This window comes from Oncorhynchus keta, chromosome 13 (genome assembly GCF_023373465.1).
Source record: "Oncorhynchus keta strain PuntledgeMale-10-30-2019 chromosome 13, Oket_V2, whole genome shotgun sequence".
NCBI classification, from domain to species: Eukaryota; Metazoa; Chordata; class Actinopteri; order Salmoniformes; family Salmonidae; genus Oncorhynchus; species Oncorhynchus keta.
The window spans coordinates 16330451-16348483 of NC_068433.1; the positions used below are offsets into that span (position 1 = coordinate 16330451).

Genomic DNA, 18033 nt, shown 5'->3' on the forward strand with positions numbered 1-18033 from the left:
CGTTTGGCAACTCGAACCTTCAGCTCCCTCCACAGATTTTCTATGGGATTAAGGTCTGGAGACTGGCTAGGCCACTCCAGGACCTTAATGTGCTTCTTCTTGAGCCTCTCCTTTGTTGCCTTGGCTGTGTGTTTTGGGTCATTGTCATGCTGGAATACCCATTCACGACCCATTTTCAATGCCCTGGCTGAGGGAAGGAGGTTCTCACCCAAGATTTGACGGTACATGGCCCCGTCCATCGTCCCTTTGATGCGGTGAAGTTGTCCTGTCCCCTTAGCAGAAAAACACCCCCAAAGCATAATGTTTCCACCTCCATGTTTGACGGTGGGGATGGTGTTCTTGGGGTAATAGGCAGCATTCCTCCTATAAAAACACGGCGAGTTGAGTTGATGCCAAAGAGCTGAAATAAAATGCTTTCAAAATAAAATGCTTTCAAAATAAAATGCTTGGTATATGCTTACAAGGCTACTACGCGAGTCAATAGATAAATAATACACACAATTCAGGCTACATTACTGCATGGCAAATGTCTCGGATCAGTGATAGATGAGAAAACGAATAAATGAGCTATACCACCTCCACTTGTCCGGCCAGAGATCAATTAACCAAATATACAGACAGAGAGATTCATTGAAACCAAATCACGTTGGTTATCAAGACAAATCACAGGCTTTTTGTTGGGAGTAGGACAGGCTAATACGCGAGTGAAGAGCAAAATTCACTTGTATAAAATGTACTGATCAGATGATCATTAGCACTCAGCTCAATTTAGCTAACATTTTCCCAACCTATTTGTTACTAAATATCCAAACAGAGATTCAGTGTAAACAAAGATCTGACATTGATTGATTTATGTCCCCCACGGTTGTCTCAAAGCAGAGTGATGGCGCTGTCCCAATCAAAATGGTGCTGACCACACACAACTATTTCATTAAATTAGTATAACGGTTATATATGACTGGGAGTTTCAGTTTATGTAAGAATTTGATACATGCCTTCAATTTCATAAGCCTACTATATTCCAATATTTTCATCATTCAGTTGATAACTAATGTGAGTTTTCCTCTCTCTGCGCTTTTTCTAGGCCCAATGACTGTTTCCTCATATCTTCACATGCCAACCTCCGCCTTGTTGTTCTCAACACCAGTTCACATGAATGTAGCCTGCTGTTTTCTAGAAATCAGGCTTTTTTCGGGCTCATTTAATTTATGTGATGTCGGGCCAGTGCTCCACCGTTCAGCTCACCGGACTTGGGTCAGGCCAGATCGAATTTTCAGTTCTGATGAGAACTTTATACTGTATTCGGTCTCTTGTCCCAGAACAGTATGTAGCATGCATGACTTAATACTATGTGATATGCTATCTGACGTAAATGCCTGCTTTTTAAGATTAAATTTGTCTCTGTCTCTTCCCAAGATGCTGCTCCTGATTGGGATTTGAAACTTTGTGGACATGCAGCTCTTTGATTGGTGCAAGAGGGAAAGCGCAGTTAAGGACTGCCTGCTGATGACCTAGGTATAGTTCAGTCTTGCTAGTTATAATAGTACTACTATTAGTAAATTCTTTAAAGAATACTTCATTGCTTTTAAACATCAAATTAATAGGACATTGGACTTCATCACTGCCCGACAGACAGACGCATAATCTGACAACTCCTCCATAAAGTTGGCTTATCATAGGCAAGAGTATGCACCCATAGCCGCCAATCTAGTTACACTGGCCAATTGACAACTTTATCTTGCCCCAATGGCTTGACAGGACAACACAAAAGTTAAGACAAGTAAACTAGTGATTGACATCACTGTAATACATGGTAATGCATTTGGTGAGGTGTGTGTATATAAAGATTTACTGCCCGCTTCTTGCAATTCATTTCTTTTTATTGTTTTATTCTGTGTTGATACAGTATTCCACCCACATAATGCATTTATTGTACAAATCTACTCTCGGTGTCTATGTCCTAATTTTCTTTCTTCGTTCATTTTTTGTCTTGTCTTCTTGCTTTGTGGATGTTTTTCACATGTGTCAGCAGAGAAGCCTTCTTCGTGAATCTTTTACCACAGACTGAGCAGCCATGTTGTTTCTCTCCTGTATGAGTCAATTTATGAACGTTTAGGTTCCCCTTGGCACTGAAGCTTTTCCCACAGTCAACACAGCTAAATGGTTTCTCTCCTGTGTGACTCCGAACATGATCTGTTAGGTTATCCTTACGACGGAAGCTTTTCCCACAGTCACCACAGATGAATGGCTTCTCTTCTGTGTGAGTCAGTATGTGCCTACTTAGGTCCCCCTTCTGACTGAAGCTTTTCCCACAGTCACCACAGCTAAAATATTTCTCTCCTGTGTGAGTCAGTGTATGCTTGGTTAGGTTCTCCTTGAGACTGAAGCTTTTCCCACAGTCACGACAGCTAAATGGTTTCTCTCCTGTGTGAGTCCGTATATGCTTATTTAGGTCTCCCTTCTGGCTGAAGCTTTTCCCACAGTCACCACAGTGGAATGATTTCTCTCCTGTGTGAATCCTCATGTGCCTGGACAGATCTTTTTTGTATTTGAAGGTCTTGCCACAAACAGGACAGGTGCAGGTTTTCCCACTGTGACAGAGTCTGACATGGGCCTTCAGTTTACAGATGGAGTTATAACATTTATTACAGAAGTGGCATTCACTGAGTCTTTTCTTGGCTAGAGTCACATGCCTCCGCAGGTCAGCTTTCAGAGCAAACGCTTCACCACAGTCACGGCAGCAGTGAATTTTTCTAGACGTGGTGTTGAGCTTCAAACAGTGTTCCCCCACTGATGGGTTTGGATTCAATGGTGAGCTGGGATCCAATAGTGGGCTGCTGTTCAGTCCGACTCGGTCGCTGCTGATGGCGGAGTTGTGGCTGGAGGAATTGTTTTGATTATCTGGAGTGTCACAGGAAGTGTCTAGACCCTTTAGGTAAGTCACAGTGCCAAAAGGTCTGAGATTCACTGGTTTAGAGTCACTCTCTCTGTTCTCCACAGTCTGGGTTTGGGGAGGAGTCAAGAACCACTGTGGGTCCTCCTGATCACATTCAGTTTTCACACAGGGAGGAGTGAATATGGAGTCTTTGGCATCAAAGAGCCATTGAAGCTGCTCTTCCTCTTGACTGGTCCTGAGTTCCTCCTGTTCCTCTTTAATCTGTGTGGGCTCTGGTTCTTCCTGCCCCAGACAGAGGCTCCACTCCTGCTTACAGTGCTGCTGCTCAGAGGGAATCTCCTCTTCGGAGACAGCGAGAGAGGACTGGAGGGAGTCTGGAGGGAATGAGAGGAGGAGCAGACGTTATCTATATACCACAGGATTAAATAGAGCACTAGAAGTATATACAGTACCAGTCAAAAGTTTGGACACACCTACTCATTGAAGGGTTTGTAGAATAATAGAAGATAACAAAACTATGAAATAACACATATGGAATTATGTAGTAACCAAAGAAGTGTTAAACAAATACATTTTAGATTCTTCAAAGTAGCCACCCTTTGCCTTGATGACAGCTTTGCACACTCTTGGCATTCTCTCAACCAGCTTCACCTGAAATGCTTTTCCAACAGTCTTGAAGGAGTTCTGACATATTGTGGTCATCTGATGCAACACTCCATCACTCTCCTTGTTCAAATAGCTCTTACACAGCCTGGAGGTGTGTTGGGTCATTGTCCTGTTGAAAAACAAATGATAGTCCCACTTTGTGTAAACCAGATGGGATGGCGTATCGCTGCAGAATGCTGTGGTAGCCATGCTGGTTAAGTGTGCCTTGAATTCTAAATAAATCATAGACATTGTCACCAGCAAAGCAATCCACACCATCACACCTCCTCCTCCATGCTTCACGGTGGGAACCACACATGCGGAGATCATCCGTTCACCTACTCTGCGTCACACAAAGACACCACAGTTGGAACCAAAAATCTCAAATTTGGACTAATCAGACCAAAAGACAGATTCACACCGGTCTAATGTCCATTGCTCGTGTTTCTTGGCCCAAGCATGTATCTTCTTCTTATTGGTGTCCTTTAGTAGTGGTTTCTTTGCAGCAATTCAACCATGAAGGCCTGATTCAGTCTCCTCTGAACAGTTGATGTTGAGATGTGTCTGTTACTTGAACTTTGTGAAGCATTTATTTGGGCTGCAAATTCTGAGGCAGGTAACTTTAATGAACTTAACGTCTGCAGCAGAGGTGAGTCTGGGTCTTCCTTTACTGTGGTGGTCCTCATGAGAGCCAGTTTCATCATAGTGGTTGATGGATTTTGTGACTGCACTTGAAGAAACTCAAAGTTCTTGAAATGTTCCAGATTGACTGACCTTCACTTTAAAACAATGTTTTAAATGTATCCTTTATTTAACTAGGCAAGTCAAATAAGAACAAATTCTTATTTACAATGACGGCCTACACCGGCCAAACTCGGGCCAATTGTGTGCCGCCCTATGGGACTCTGAATCAGGATGTCTGTAGTGACACCTCTAGCACTCGGACCTCTGCTCCACTCGGGGGCCCTCATGTCTTAAAGTAGTGATGGACTGTCATTTCTCTTTGCTTATTTGAGCTGCTCTTGCCATAACATGGACTTGGTCTTTCACCAAATAGGGCTATCTTCTGTATTCCACCCCTACCTTGTCACAACACAACTGATTGGCTCAAACACAGATTAAGGAAAGAAATTGCACAAATTAATTTTTAACATGGCACACCTGTTAATTGAAATACATTCAAGGTGATGACCGCATGAAGCTGGTTGAGAGAATGCCAAGAGTGTACCATGGTCTCATCAAGGCAAAGGGTGGCTACTTTGAAGAATCTCAAATATAAAATATATTTTGATTTGCTTAACACTTTAGTTTCTACTTGTGTCTGTCAAAAAGTGCTCAAGCCCAGTCTATTTTGTTTGGGAATCATTGATGGACAGCAATATTCAAACCGTGTCTCTGATTTTCAAGCAGATTTAAGTCAGGACTGTGACGGGACCATTCAGGAACGCTCAACACCTCTTGGAAAGCCATTCTGTTGTCTTTGGCATTCAACTTTGGGTAAATGTCCCACTGAAGAATTTCAATCTCTATTCTAGGTTAGGTTTTCGGGAAGACTACAGCGGGTCTTTCTCTAACTTTTTAACTGTGCTTTGCTCCTTTCATATTTGTTTTGATTCTGACAAACTACCCAGTTTGTGCTGATGACATGCACTCCCATAACAAGCATACCCCACCACAATACTTGAAAATAGAGTGTTTCACTCTGTGATTTGACCAAATCTGTTCTTATTAATTTGGGCCAAAAAGTTCATTTCTTTGCTGTTTTTTTTTTACAGTATTACTTAACGACCTTGTTGCAAAAAGAATGGATGATTTGGAGTGGATTTTAACACAGGCTTTCTTCCATTAATTTTGTCATACAGGCCAGTAATGTGGAGTGAATGCAATGTTGTTGATCCTCTGTATTTTCAACTATTGCGGTGGCAACATCATGTTATGGGTATGCGTGTCACTGGCAGGGACTGGGGACTTTGTCAGGATCAAAATACATTTAAAATCAGGAAAGCCCTGGTTAAAAGTTAAAGGAAAACCCTCCAACAATTTTGACAATTGCCTATACTTTAATTTCATTGGAATAGGTTGTGTAGATCAGTAGGGAAAAAATCTAATGTAATCCATTTTTAGATTTAATTTTAGGACAGCAAAATGTGAAGATTTTCACTAGCGACTGTATATCATAGAGGAGGGTGAAGACTGTGAATGGGGTGTGGAGACCATCACTAGGCACTGTATACAGCCTTTAGACACGTCTGAGTGAAGATATCTAGCTATTTGCTTTCATTCACACAAGCCACATAGGGCTTGGATTCTCACTCCTATTGCCTACTATGAAACACACCGAAGCCAATGTGTACGAAAGTCCTAACACTCTCTGACCATTAATAGTCCTCACTGTCAATACGGTTTTGGAAACCTTAGAAACTTTACTTTCATATCACCTAAAAATTATTTTTAACAAATACAAAAGATGGTGTTTTCCATTGCACATATACCTGAACTATGATGCTTTCATAGCTAATGGAAACAAGGGAGGCATTTTTTTTAATAAAAAAAAAAATATATATATATACAGTTGAAGTCGGAAGTTTACATACACCTTAGCCAAATACATTTAAACTCAGTTGTTCACAATTCCTGACATTTAATCCTAGTAAGAATTCCCTGTTTAGGTCAGTTAGGATCACCACTTTATTTTAAGTATGTGGAATGTCAGAATAATAGTAGAGAGAATGATTTATATCAGCTTTTATTTCTTTCATCACATTCCCAGCACGTCAGAAGTTTACATACACTCAATTAGTATTTGGTAGCATTGCCTTTAAATTGTTTAACTTGGGTCAAATGTTTCAGGTAGCCTTCCACAAGCTTCCCACAACAAGTTGGGTGAATTTTGGTCCATTCCTCCTGACAGACCTGAGAGTCAGGTTTGTAGGCCTCCTTGCTCGCACGTGCTTTTTCAGTTCTGCCCACAGATTTTCTATAGGATTGAGGTCAGGGCTTTTTGATGGCCACTCCAATACCTTGACTTTGTTGTCCTTAAGCCATTTTGCCACAACTTTGGAAGTATGCTTGGGGTCAATGTCCATTTGGAAGACCCATTTGCGACCAAGCTTTAACTTCCTGACTAACGTCTTGAGATGTTGCTTCAATATATCCACATAATTTTTCTACCTCATGATGCCATCTATTTTGTGAAGTGCACCAGTCCTTTCTGCAGCAAAGCACCCCCACAACATGATGCTGCCACCCCCATGCTTCATGGTTGGGATGGTGTTCTTCGGCTTGCGAGTCTCCCCCTTTTTCTTCCAAACATAACGATGGTCATTATGACCAAACAGTTATATTTTTGTTTCATCAGACCAGAGGACATTTCTCCAAAAAGTACCATCTTTATCCCCATGTGCAGTTGCAAACCGTAGTCTCGCTTTTTTATGGCGGTTTTGGAGCAGTGGCTCCTTCCTTGCTGAGCGGCCTTTCAAGTTATGTCGATATAGGGCTCATTTTACTGTGGATATAGATACTTTTGTACCTATTTCCTCCAGCATCTTCACAAGGTCCTTTGCTGTTGTTCTGGGATTGATTTGCACTTTTTGCACCAAAGTACATTCATCTTTAGGAGACAGAACATATCTCCTTTCTGAGCAGTATGACAGCCGCGTGGTCCCATGGTGTTTATACTTGCGTACTATTGTTTGTACAGATGAATGTGGTACCTTCAGACGTTTGGAAACTTGTGGAGGTCTGGTTCATTTCTTTTGATTTTCCCATGATGTCAAGCAAAGAGGCACTGAGTTTGAAGGTAGGCCTTGAAATACATCCACAGGTACACCTCCAATTGACACAAATGATGTCAATTAGCCTATCAGAAGCTTCTAAAGCCATGACATCATTTTTGTGGAATTTTCCAAGCTGTTTAAAGGCAGTCAACTTAGTGTATGTAAACTTCTGACCCACTGGACTTGTGATACAGTGAATTATAAGTTAAATAATCTGTCTGTAAACAATTGTTGGAAAAACGACTTGTGTCATGCACAAAGTAGATGTCCTAACCGACTTGCCAAAACTATAGTTTGTTAACAAGAAATTTGTGGAGTGGTTGAAAAATGAGTTTTAATGACTCGAACCTAAGTGTATGTAAACTTACGACTTCAACTGTATATCACCTCAAAGCTTCCACAAGAAACAGCCAATCTGTGGTAAAGTTATGTTGGATTATTATTAAATTGAGTGTTCAAGGTTTCCAAAACCGTATCGCAGTCAATTATCATTTTTTTCTAGATAAAGCATTTCACACTTGATCAAATCATCATCCTCAGCTAATCAAAAGGCAGGGTTGTTTCTGGATAAAAAAGGGGCTTAGGTGGTGGGCGTGGTAATGAGCCCGGTTGGCCTGACTACATTTTAGAGGCCCTTTTTTAGAGAAATGTAGAGAAATGTGTGCATCTCTAAGCAAATTTTCTGCAATTCCACATATTCTTTGCAGTTTTAAAGTTAGTTCCCTAGCATTTTCCATCCAATAAGACACTGTTTGGATTTAATAGAACATAAAAAAGACACTTAGGAGGCACGCCCAAGGTTTGCAATGGCAGAAAAATCCCTGAGGGACCTTGAATAACTCCAATGTAGCATTGGAATCAGAAGAGTAACAAAAGGACTTTCGGGAAGTAAGTTCAAATGTAATTGTTTTCAACATTCGTCGATGGAAAAATGTGTGATGCTGCTGTCCAAGCGAGGGAAAGCATTGGCACTTCAGTGCTACTTTTATCCATTCACGGCAAAAGTAAAAACTACTTTAACTTTTTTTGAAATTGTGATCACTGAAAACCTAAACAGTTTATTAATTGACGAGAAAGAACTGTAGCTAGACATTTGTAGATCTACATACAAACCTATTCTACATAATTTTATCTCTGGGGTGAGCCGCAGCAGCCTCCGTAGGCTATCATTCTCCTCCTGGTACTCAGCTACCGTTTTCTCAACTGCGCCAAAAATCTCCACAGCAGCAGACACCGTTAAACGCTCATTTAAAAACACACTAAATAACTTTAGTTTAGACATTTTGAGTACACTAAGAGTTGGGTATTCAGCTAGTATGGCTTCTTGACATGGGTCCTCCTGATCACATTCCCTTTTCACACAGGAAGGCGTGAATATGGAGTCGTTGGTATCATACAGCCGAAGCTGCTCTTCCTCTTGACTGGTCCTGAGTTCCTCCTGTTCCTCTTTAATCTGTGTGGGCTCTGGGTCCTCCTGCCCCAGACTGGGGCTCCACTCCTGATCACAGTGCTGCTGCCCAGGGGAAATCTCCTCTTCAGAGATGGTGAGAGAGGGCTGCAAGGAGTCTGGAGGGTAGGAGAGGAGGAGCAGAGGTTATCTATATAAAGTGATTGCATTCCTTTTGGAACCGGGCTGCATCCCAGCCGTGAACCAGGTGCCCCACTCTGGCCTAAGGCGAAGTTGCCTCAAATGAAAAGTGGCGTAGGAGCATGTGGAGTAATGCACAATTCAGAGTCCAAAGCCACGATTGTACTCCATTGTGACATATCTGTCCCGCTCTGTCACCACTGTGTCCCAACCAACACGACTCCGCTTATGCGGCTCCTATTCATTTTATTAATGTGGTGACGGTTGGAAATTGTGTGAGGTACGCTGAGAATTCGAGCAAACAGATCCATATTCTAGAACACTGCTGTACACGAACATCCTTTGGACTCTGATAGGTGCTTAATGAGTAGGATTCTGTGTTTTCACATGCTAAAGTTTTATTTGGATAAAAACGCTTTACCTGCCTTCCCAATGAAAACTAGTTTGACATTTATTCTGTAGAAAGGTGTTTCTAAACAATTCATTATGCTGCATTGTTGACAATATGAGCGAGCAACACAGATTAGGCTACTGTTTGATTTGAGCAGGGTGCGCCACCCTCACCGGCTTCGCCTAGTCACGAAGGGCCATAGCTTAATCTAATCCCATCATCAATAAAACACTGCAGTGCCTTCCAATGAATCATTAAAGAAGTATCAGATTACATTATTGCATATCGACCATTGCAAATCTGAAGCTATGATCTAATATTGCAGAGTACCTGAGGAGTTGAGAGCAGACTAGAGTTTTTTTTAAATTAACCTCTGACTCGCTATGCATCGACACTTCAAAAATGTATCTTAAACCTTTACCGTGTACCTGTTTGTCCTCTGTTGTTGCGCTCCTTCCTTTGTTTGCTGAAATCCATACGTCATAATAAAACGTTAATTAAATACAACCACGATTGTTTCCTAAAATACAACCCCCGATAGTTGCTCTAAGATGCCAACTCAGTGCGAATGCACGTGCCAGTACAATCTCAACAAGGAAACAGTCGGTGGGTCTATTTGATTAACTTTTTATTAAAAAGTATGGATTTCATAAATCAAACAAAAGCATGCAACAGAGTACAAACATTGCTCCATGGTAAGGGTTTAAGCAGTAGCGGATTTAGGTGTAGGCGACATGGGCAGCCGCCCAGGGCGGCACCGGGCGCCCGCACACAAAAAATTGTAATGGTGACATTTGCACGTCACGTCAATGATATCATGTCACCGTGTGGGACTGTGAGTCAATTGTCGGAGTGGGCGACCTGATTCTAGTTTGTGAGCTAGGCAGTCTGCTGTATGGGAAGGTCCCCACTCAGAAGTATGAGATTGGGAGGGGGCGTTGGTAGGTTGAGCTCAGGTCTCCCACTGGAAGCCCGAGGTAGGGGTACGGGGGAATCTATTAAATAGCGCACCTCTAACTTTGTACAGTACTAATGCAATTAGTAGAATCTGTCACACCCATTTTTTTCTGGTTTGTGCGAAATCGTTAAGAGTAATATAAAACCAGTCTCAGAATTTGTCTTACTCTTCCTTTGACCGTACCTGAAGCTGAGAGGAGCTTTTCAAAGCTCAACAAATCCTACCTGAGGTCCACCATGTCACCGGAACACCTTTAGTGGCCTTGCTGTCATCAGTATTAACCATGCAATTGCTGGGCAGATTTCTTATGATGATGTAATTGATTACTTTGCATCAAGGAAGGCAAGAAAGGTCTGGGTTTAGATGGCAGTTGTGCAATTTAGTTTGTGTTTCTTGTTTGAAGTGCAATAATCAGGTTCTCTTCTTTATAAGTGTGTTATTCTATGTGTGCATTTGTGTGATAGGATTTGTGCCATTTAGTTTTCTTTGTGTGTTTTTTTTTGTTAGTAATAGGGTAATAATTTGATTCTCTTTTATATTTGTATTTATATACTAAAATGTGTTTCTATCTGTCTTTGTTACTTCTTTTTGATATTTCTGAGTCTTGTTTTTGTATATATGTTTTATATTTATATAGGTAAATGTTATGGGGGGAGGTGAGGTACTCAGCTAGATCTAATTCAGCCTTTATTCATAACTGAGTGCAGATATATGTAACGTTATGCTATTTCAATCAGATTTTCGTGACATTTTTTTCTCTCCATTCACGGTAAAAGTAACAGTAGATAACTGTTTTAAAAAATGTATGGAATAATGATCACCGTTAGCCTAAACAGTGTATTAATTTATTAGAACTATAACTAGCTAGTAGACCTGCATACGAACCTATACATAATTTTATCTCCGGCGTGATCAGCAGCATTCTTCTTAAACGATCATTCTCTTCCTTGTACTCCACTACTGTTTTCTCAACTGCCCCGAAAATCTCAAGAGCGGCCGCCGACAAACGATAATCTAAAAACACACTAAACGACTGGAGTTTAGACATGTTTTAGTCGACTGCGAGTTTGGAATTCAGCCAGTATGCCTTCGTCAAAGAGAGTTGAAACGTAACTATGACTTTTACTTCCGCATTTTCTTCTTCTCTTTGTATCAGCGTGTGGCGAGCCTATTAACACAACACAGCGTTCCATGTGGACGGAGTTTTACTGCACGGGACAGACAAGTTCAAACTAAACCAGATAATGCAATCACAATATTAGAAGAAATCTCTCTCTCTCTTTCTGTTTTTTTTAGCATATTGTACTTGTCAACTACTTGCACGCACGTTACCACTCCACTATGTATCCCTATCAGTACAGATACCGACACATCTTGACCACAAAAGTCCATTTGATGTCACAAAGCTGTCCAGTACTTAAGAAATATCTCATCCTGTTGTCCTGGTTTCCAGAAGAGGATGTCTTCCTTAATTGACCCTCCATAAACGTAACTGACATATACCTGGGGCTGTGCCAGTCCGCCACATCTGTTGACTCATCCAGCTATAACGCATATAATTCACTGGCTTGTATGCAAAGCAGTAATTGTTTCAAAACATCTCCTGGCATATCACTGATTCGTTGTGAAACAGTGTTGTCTGAGGAAGTCATTGTCTGTATCGTTTTGGGGGCCTTTTCCCCGAGCATTGTCCCAGCCATATCCGCGGCAGCAGGAAGAATTAAGTCCTCCACAGTCGTATGGGGCTTGCCTGTCCTAGCCACTCGGTAGCTCACCATATAAGACGCTTCTAGCCCTTTATTATTAATGGTATCTGTTGCTTTTATACATGTCTCACTACTCAAAGGTCGTCTTAATTCTCGCTCAAAATACTCCCGTTGGCTTATTTTTCATATTGGCATGTTTTGTTTCTAAATGTCTGCGCAAGAGTGAAGGTTTCATTGAGTTGCGAGATAGTACTTTTGCACATTTAACACACAATGGCTGAGGAAAGGCACTACTCCCAATATAAGTGAACCCCAAGTCAATGTCAAATCATATTTGCGCCTCTTCGATTGTCCAAAGTCCCTGTCTGTTGTTCGGTGCTTTCCCGGGTAAGCGGGCCGTAGCTCTTCAGCTGCATCAGATTCACAACTGTTAGTGTCTGTGATAGCTGGGCTAACAACAACATGTATACCTACCGATGCTTAGCATTGGATGTGCTCGTGGAAGCAGAACAACCTGTGTCATCGACAGGTGCAGGACTGCTGGTAGTAGCAGTACTACCAGTAGAGCTGGTATGTGTCTCTATGGACGCGGCCTTACTTTTTAAAAAAAAACATTTATCGATTTTCGAGCAAACGGAATGAGCAGCAGCTACGTTTGGCTACATGTGGACTGTTAGTGGAATTCCCGCGAGTAATGGTTAATGTGATTAGATGTTAATTATTTGATAGGGCTACCTGTATTTGACATTGTCTTGTTATTTCGCTGAACACTAACTTAGATAGTTTAATTGTATTTTTGGCAGTGAAACGAGGCTACTCGGGCGAGAGAAAAACCTCACCCAAATGTATAGCCCCGTTGGAAAATATAAATGAACTGTTTGAAAATGCGAAGATTTCATTATTATTATTTTTATTTTTAAATAAAATCACATGTTTATTTGACGTAGCCCCGACAGCATTGCGTGTACGTAGCCCGGTTCAGGAATACATGTTCTATAGAATACAGACCATTTCCAAGGCATAGTTGGAGTTTTGTGGAAATACACCATCCTGACATATTTAGAGTCCAGATGTGTATTTTAGACATACTGCATATAAAATTTCACACATGGACATTTCCTATGGCCTCATCCAATATCCTGAGATACAGAATGTGACATCCTATTTTACTGTATACTGTACATAGCATGTCTGTTTTTTCAGCAAATTCAATATAGGAAGCTATATTGGTTCCCGATATTTCTTGACTGAGGTCCATATCCGGATCTTGATCATCTAAAAAAATGGCCGATTTCTGCGTTTTCAGCACATGCTCTAACTGCAGTAACACTGCAAAATTGTGCTGATTTGGACACAGTGTTTGCAGCATACTTCAAATGAAAAGTGACTTAGGAGCATGTGGAGTAATGCACAATTCAGAGTCCAAAGCCACGATTGTACTCCATTGTGACATATCTGTCCCGCTCTGTCACCACTGTGTCCCAACCAACACGACTCCGCTTATGCGGCTCCTATTCATTTTATTAATGTGGTGACGGTTGGAAATTGTGTGAGGTACGCTGAGAATTCGAGCAAACAGATCCATATTCTAGAACACTGCTGTACACGAACATCCTTTGGACTCTGATAGGTGCTTAATGAGTAGGATTCTGTGTTTTCACATGCTAAAGTTTTATTTGGATAAAAACGCTTTACCTGCCTTCCCAATGAAAACTAGTTTGACATTTATTCTGTAGAAAGGTGTTTCTAAACAATTCATTATGCTGCATTGTTGACAATATGAGCGAGCAACACAGATTAGGCTACTGTTTGATTTGAGCAGGGTGCGCCACCCTCACCGGCTTCGCCTAGTCACGAAGGGCCATAGCTTAATCTAATCCCATCATCAATAAAACACTGCAGTGCCTTCCAATGAATCATTAAAGAAGTATCAGATTACATTATTGCATATCGACCATTGCAAATCTGAAGCTATGATCTAATATTGCAGAGTACCTGAGGAGTTGAGAGCAGACTAGAGTTTTTTTAAATTAACCTCTGACTCGCTATGCATCGACACTTCAAAAATGTATCTCAAACCTTTACCGTGTACCTGTTTGTCCTCTGTTGTTGCGCTCCTTCCTTTGTTTGCTGAAATCCATACGTCATAATAAAACGTTAACTAAATACAACCACGATTGTTTCCTAAAATACAACCCCGATAGTTGCTCTAAGATGCCAACTCAGTGCGAATGCACGTGCCAGTACAATCTCAACAAGGAAACAGTCGGTGGGTCTATTTGATTAACTTTTTATTAAAAAGTATGGATTTCAGAAATCAAACAAAAGCATGCAACAGAGTACAAACATTGCTCCATGGTAAGGGTTTAAGCAGTAGCGGATTTAGGTGTAGGCGACATGGGCAGCCGCCCAGGGCGGCACCGGGCGCCCGCACACAAAAAATTGTAATGGTGACATTTGCACGTCACGTCAATGATATCATGTCACCGTGTGGGACTGTGGGTCAATTGTCGGAGTGGGCGACCTGATTCTAGTTTGTGAGCTAGGCAGTCTACTGTATGGGAAGGTCCCCCACTCAGAAGTATGAGATTGGGAGGGGGGCGTTGGTAGGTTGAGCTCAGGTCTCCCCACTGGAAGCCCGAGGTAGGGGTACGGGGGAATCTATTAAATAGCGCACCTCTAACTTTGTACAGTACTAATGCAATTAGTAGAATCTGTCACACCCATTTTTTTCTGGTTTGTGCGAAATCGTTAAGAGTAATATAAAACCAGTCTCAGAATTTGTCTTACTCTTCCTTTGACCGTACCTGAAGCTGAGAGGAGCTTTTCAAAGCTCAACAAATCCTACCTGAGGTCCACCATGTCACCGGAACACCTTTAGTGGCCTTGCTGTCATCAGTATTAACCATGCAATTGCTGGGCAGATTTCTTATGATGATGTAATTGATTACTTTGCATCAAGGAAGGCAAGAAAGGTCTGGGTTTAGATGGCAGTTGTGCAATTTAGTTTGTGTTTCTTGTTTGAAGTGCAATAATCAGGTTCTCTTCTTTATAAGTGTGTTATTCTATGTGTGCATTTGTGTGATAGGATTTGTGCAATTTAGTTTTCTTTGTGTGTTTTTTTTTTGTTAGTAATAGGGTAATCTCTTTTATATTTGTATTTATATACTAAAATGTGTTTATATCTGTCTTTGTTACTTCTTTTTGATATTTCTGAGTCTTGTTTTTGTATATATGTTTTATATTTATATAGGTAAATGTTATGGGGGGAGGTGAGGTACTCAGCTAGATCTAATTCAGCCTTTATTCATAACTGAGTGCAGATATATGTAACGTTATGCTATTTCAATCAGATTTTCGTGACATTTTTTTCTCTCCATTCACGGTAAAAGTAACAGTAGATAACTGTTTTAAAAAATGTATGGAATAATGATCACCGTTAGCCTAAACAGTGTATTAATTTATTAGAACTATAACTAGCTAGTAGACCTGCATACGAACCTATACATAATTTTATCTCCGGCGTGATCAGCAGCATTCTTCTTAAACGATCATTCTCTTCCTTGTACTCCACTACTGTTTTCTCAACTGCCCCGAAAATCTCAAGAGCGGCCGCCGACAAACGATCATCTAAAAACACACTAAACGACTGGAGTTTAGACATGTTTTAGTCGACTGCGAGTTTGGAATTCAGCCAGTATGCCTTCGTCAAAGAGAGTTGAAACGTAACTATGACTTTTACTTCCGCATTTTCTTCTTCTCTTTGTATCAGCGTGTGGCGAGCCTATTAACACAACACAGCGTTCCATGTGGACGGAGTTTTACTGCACGGGACAGACAAGTTCAAACTAAACCAGATAATGCAATCACAATATTAGAAGAAATCTCTCTCTCTCTCTTTCTGTTTTTTTAGCATATTGTACTTGTCAACTACTTGCACGCACGTTACCACTCCACTATGTATCCCTATCAGTACAGATACCGACACATCTAGACCACAAAAGTCCATTTGATGTCACAAAGCTGTCCAGTACTTAAGAAATATCTCATCCTGTTGTCCTGGTTTCCAGAAGAGGATGTCTTCCTTAATTGACCCTCCATAAACGTAACTGACATATACCTGGGGCTGTGCCAGTCCGCCACATCTGTTGACTCATCCAGCTATAACGCATATAATTCACTGGCTTGTATGCAAAGCAGTAATTGTTTCAAAACATCTCCTGGCATATCACTGATTCGTTGTGAAACAGTGTTGTCTGAGGAAGTCATTGTCTGTATCGTTTTGGGGGCCTTTTCCCCGAGCATTGTCCCAGCCATATCCGCAGCAGCAGGAAGAATTAAGTCCTCCACAGTCGTATGGGGCTTGCCTGTCCTAGCCACTGGTAGCTCACCATATAAGACGCTTCTAGCCCTTTATTATTAATGGTATCTGTTGCTTTTATACATGTCTCACTACTCAAAGGTCGTCTTAATTCTCGCTCAAAATACTCCCGTTGGCTTATTTTTCATATTGGCATGTTTTGTTTCTAAATGTCTGCGCAAGAGTGAAGGTTTCATTGAGTTGCGAGATAGTACTTTTGCACATTTAACACACAATGGCTGAGGAAAGGCACTACTCCCAATATAAGTGAACCCCAAGTCAATGTCAAATCATATTTGCGCCTCTTCGATTGTCCAAAGTCCCTGTCTGTTGTTCGGTGCTTTCCCGGGTAAGCGGGCCGTAGCTCTTCAGCTGCATCAGATTCACAACTGTTAGTGTCTGTGATAGCTGGGCTAACAACAACATGTATACCTACCGATGCTTAGCATTGGATGTGCTCGTGGAAGCAGAACAACCTGTGTCATCGACAGGTGCAGGACTGCTGGTAGTAGCAGTACTACCAGTAGAGCTGGTATGTGTCTCTATGGACGCGGCCTTACTTTTTAAAAAACATTTATCGATTTTCGAGCAAACGGAATGAGCAGCAGCTACGTTTGGCTACATGTGGACTGTTAGTGGAATTCCCGCGAGTAATGGTTAATGTGATTAGATGTTAATTATTTGATAGGGCTACCTGTATTTGACATTGTCTTGTTATTTCGCTGAACACTAACTTAGATAGTTTAATTGTATTTTTGGCAGTGAAACGAGGCTACTCGGGCGAGAGAAAAACCTCACCCAAATGTATAGCCCCGTTGGAAAATATAAATGAACTGTTTGAAAATGCGAAGATTTCATTATTATTATTTTTATTTTTAAATAAAATCACATGTTTATTTGACGTAGCCCCGACAGCATTGCGTGTACGTAGCCCGGTTCAGGAATACATGTTCTATAGAATACAGACCATTTCCAAGGCATATTTGGAGTTTTGTGGAAATACACCATCCTGACATATTTAGAGTCCAGATGTGTATTTTAGACATACTGCATATAAAATTTCACACATGGACATTTCCTATGGCCTCATCCAATATCCTGAGATACAGAATGTGACATCCTATTTTACTGTATACTGTACATAGCATGTCTGTTTTTTCAGCAAATTCAATATAGGAAGCTATATTGGTTCCCGATATTTCTTGACTGAGGTCCATATCCGGATCTTGATCATCTAAAAAAAATGGCCGATTTCTGCGTTTTCAGCACATGCTCTAACTGCAGTAACACTGCAAAATTGTGCTGATTTGGACACAGTGTTTGCAGCATACTGCAGTTATACTGCACTCTAAGTGTAATCTTTTACACTTAGAGGAGAGGAGAAGTCCTCAATTTCAAAACTTCTCTCCATAGCAAAGCTAGCTTAGTTTACCTCGATGTCACTACTCACTACTGCCCTTGTTTGATGTGATTGAATGGCAACTACACGACCAAGAAACATCCACATCAAACCACACCCAATACAACTCTCTTTTGGCTTCAGTCATGCCCGCTAGAAAGACAAAAATGTCCAGCCCCCCTTTAAAGTCAAACTCACTACAACATATGTGTTCTGTTCTGTATATAACATAAAGAAATAAGAAAAATAGAAAATTTATTGAACAACTCTCAAAATGTATATTTGCTTGCAAAAACACATTCATTCACAGTAGC

General features: G+C 41.0%; 1 protein-coding gene across 2 annotated transcripts; it reads right to left on the reverse strand.

The window, feature by feature from the left end:
* Window positions 1-1841: 1841 nt before the first annotated feature.
* On the reverse strand, window positions 1842-15710 carry LOC118391957 (zinc finger protein 92 homolog). Of its 2 annotated transcripts, none has more exons than XM_052459459.1 (3): window positions 11140-11341; window positions 8431-8883; window positions 1842-3270 (listed from the first exon to the last, which is right to left on the reverse strand). In XM_052459459.1, the coding sequence occupies exons 1-3, from the start codon at window positions 11300-11302 to the stop codon at window positions 1979-1981; spliced, it is 1908 nt and encodes a 635-aa protein (XP_052315419.1). In that variant the 5' UTR covers window positions 11303-11341; the 3' UTR covers window positions 1842-1978. The 2 variants fall into 2 exon arrangements, with proteins under 2 accessions (XP_052315419.1, XP_035639375.1); XM_035783482.2 differs by lacking the exon at window positions 11140-11341 and adding an exon at window positions 15462-15710 and having other exon boundaries at window positions 1843-3270.
* Between the last annotated feature and the right edge of the window lie 2323 nt (window positions 15711-18033).

What these genes read in the sequence shown, in the direction of transcription:
- LOC118391957 (XM_052459459.1), bottom strand. Translation starts at nt 11,302, where the DNA reads ATGTCTAAACTCCAGTCGTTTAGTGTGTTTTTAGATTATCGTTTGTCG. An exon ending in GGAGATAAAATTATGTATAG is followed by an intron (nt 8,884 to 11,139) that starts GTTCGTATGCAG and finishes CCTACCCTCCAG; the next exon opens with ACTCCTTGCAGCCCTCTCTC. An exon ending in GATAAAATTATGTAGAATAG is followed by an intron (nt 3,271 to 8,430) that starts GTTTGTATGTAG and finishes CATTCCCTCCAG; the next exon opens with ACTCCCTCCAGTCCTCTCTC.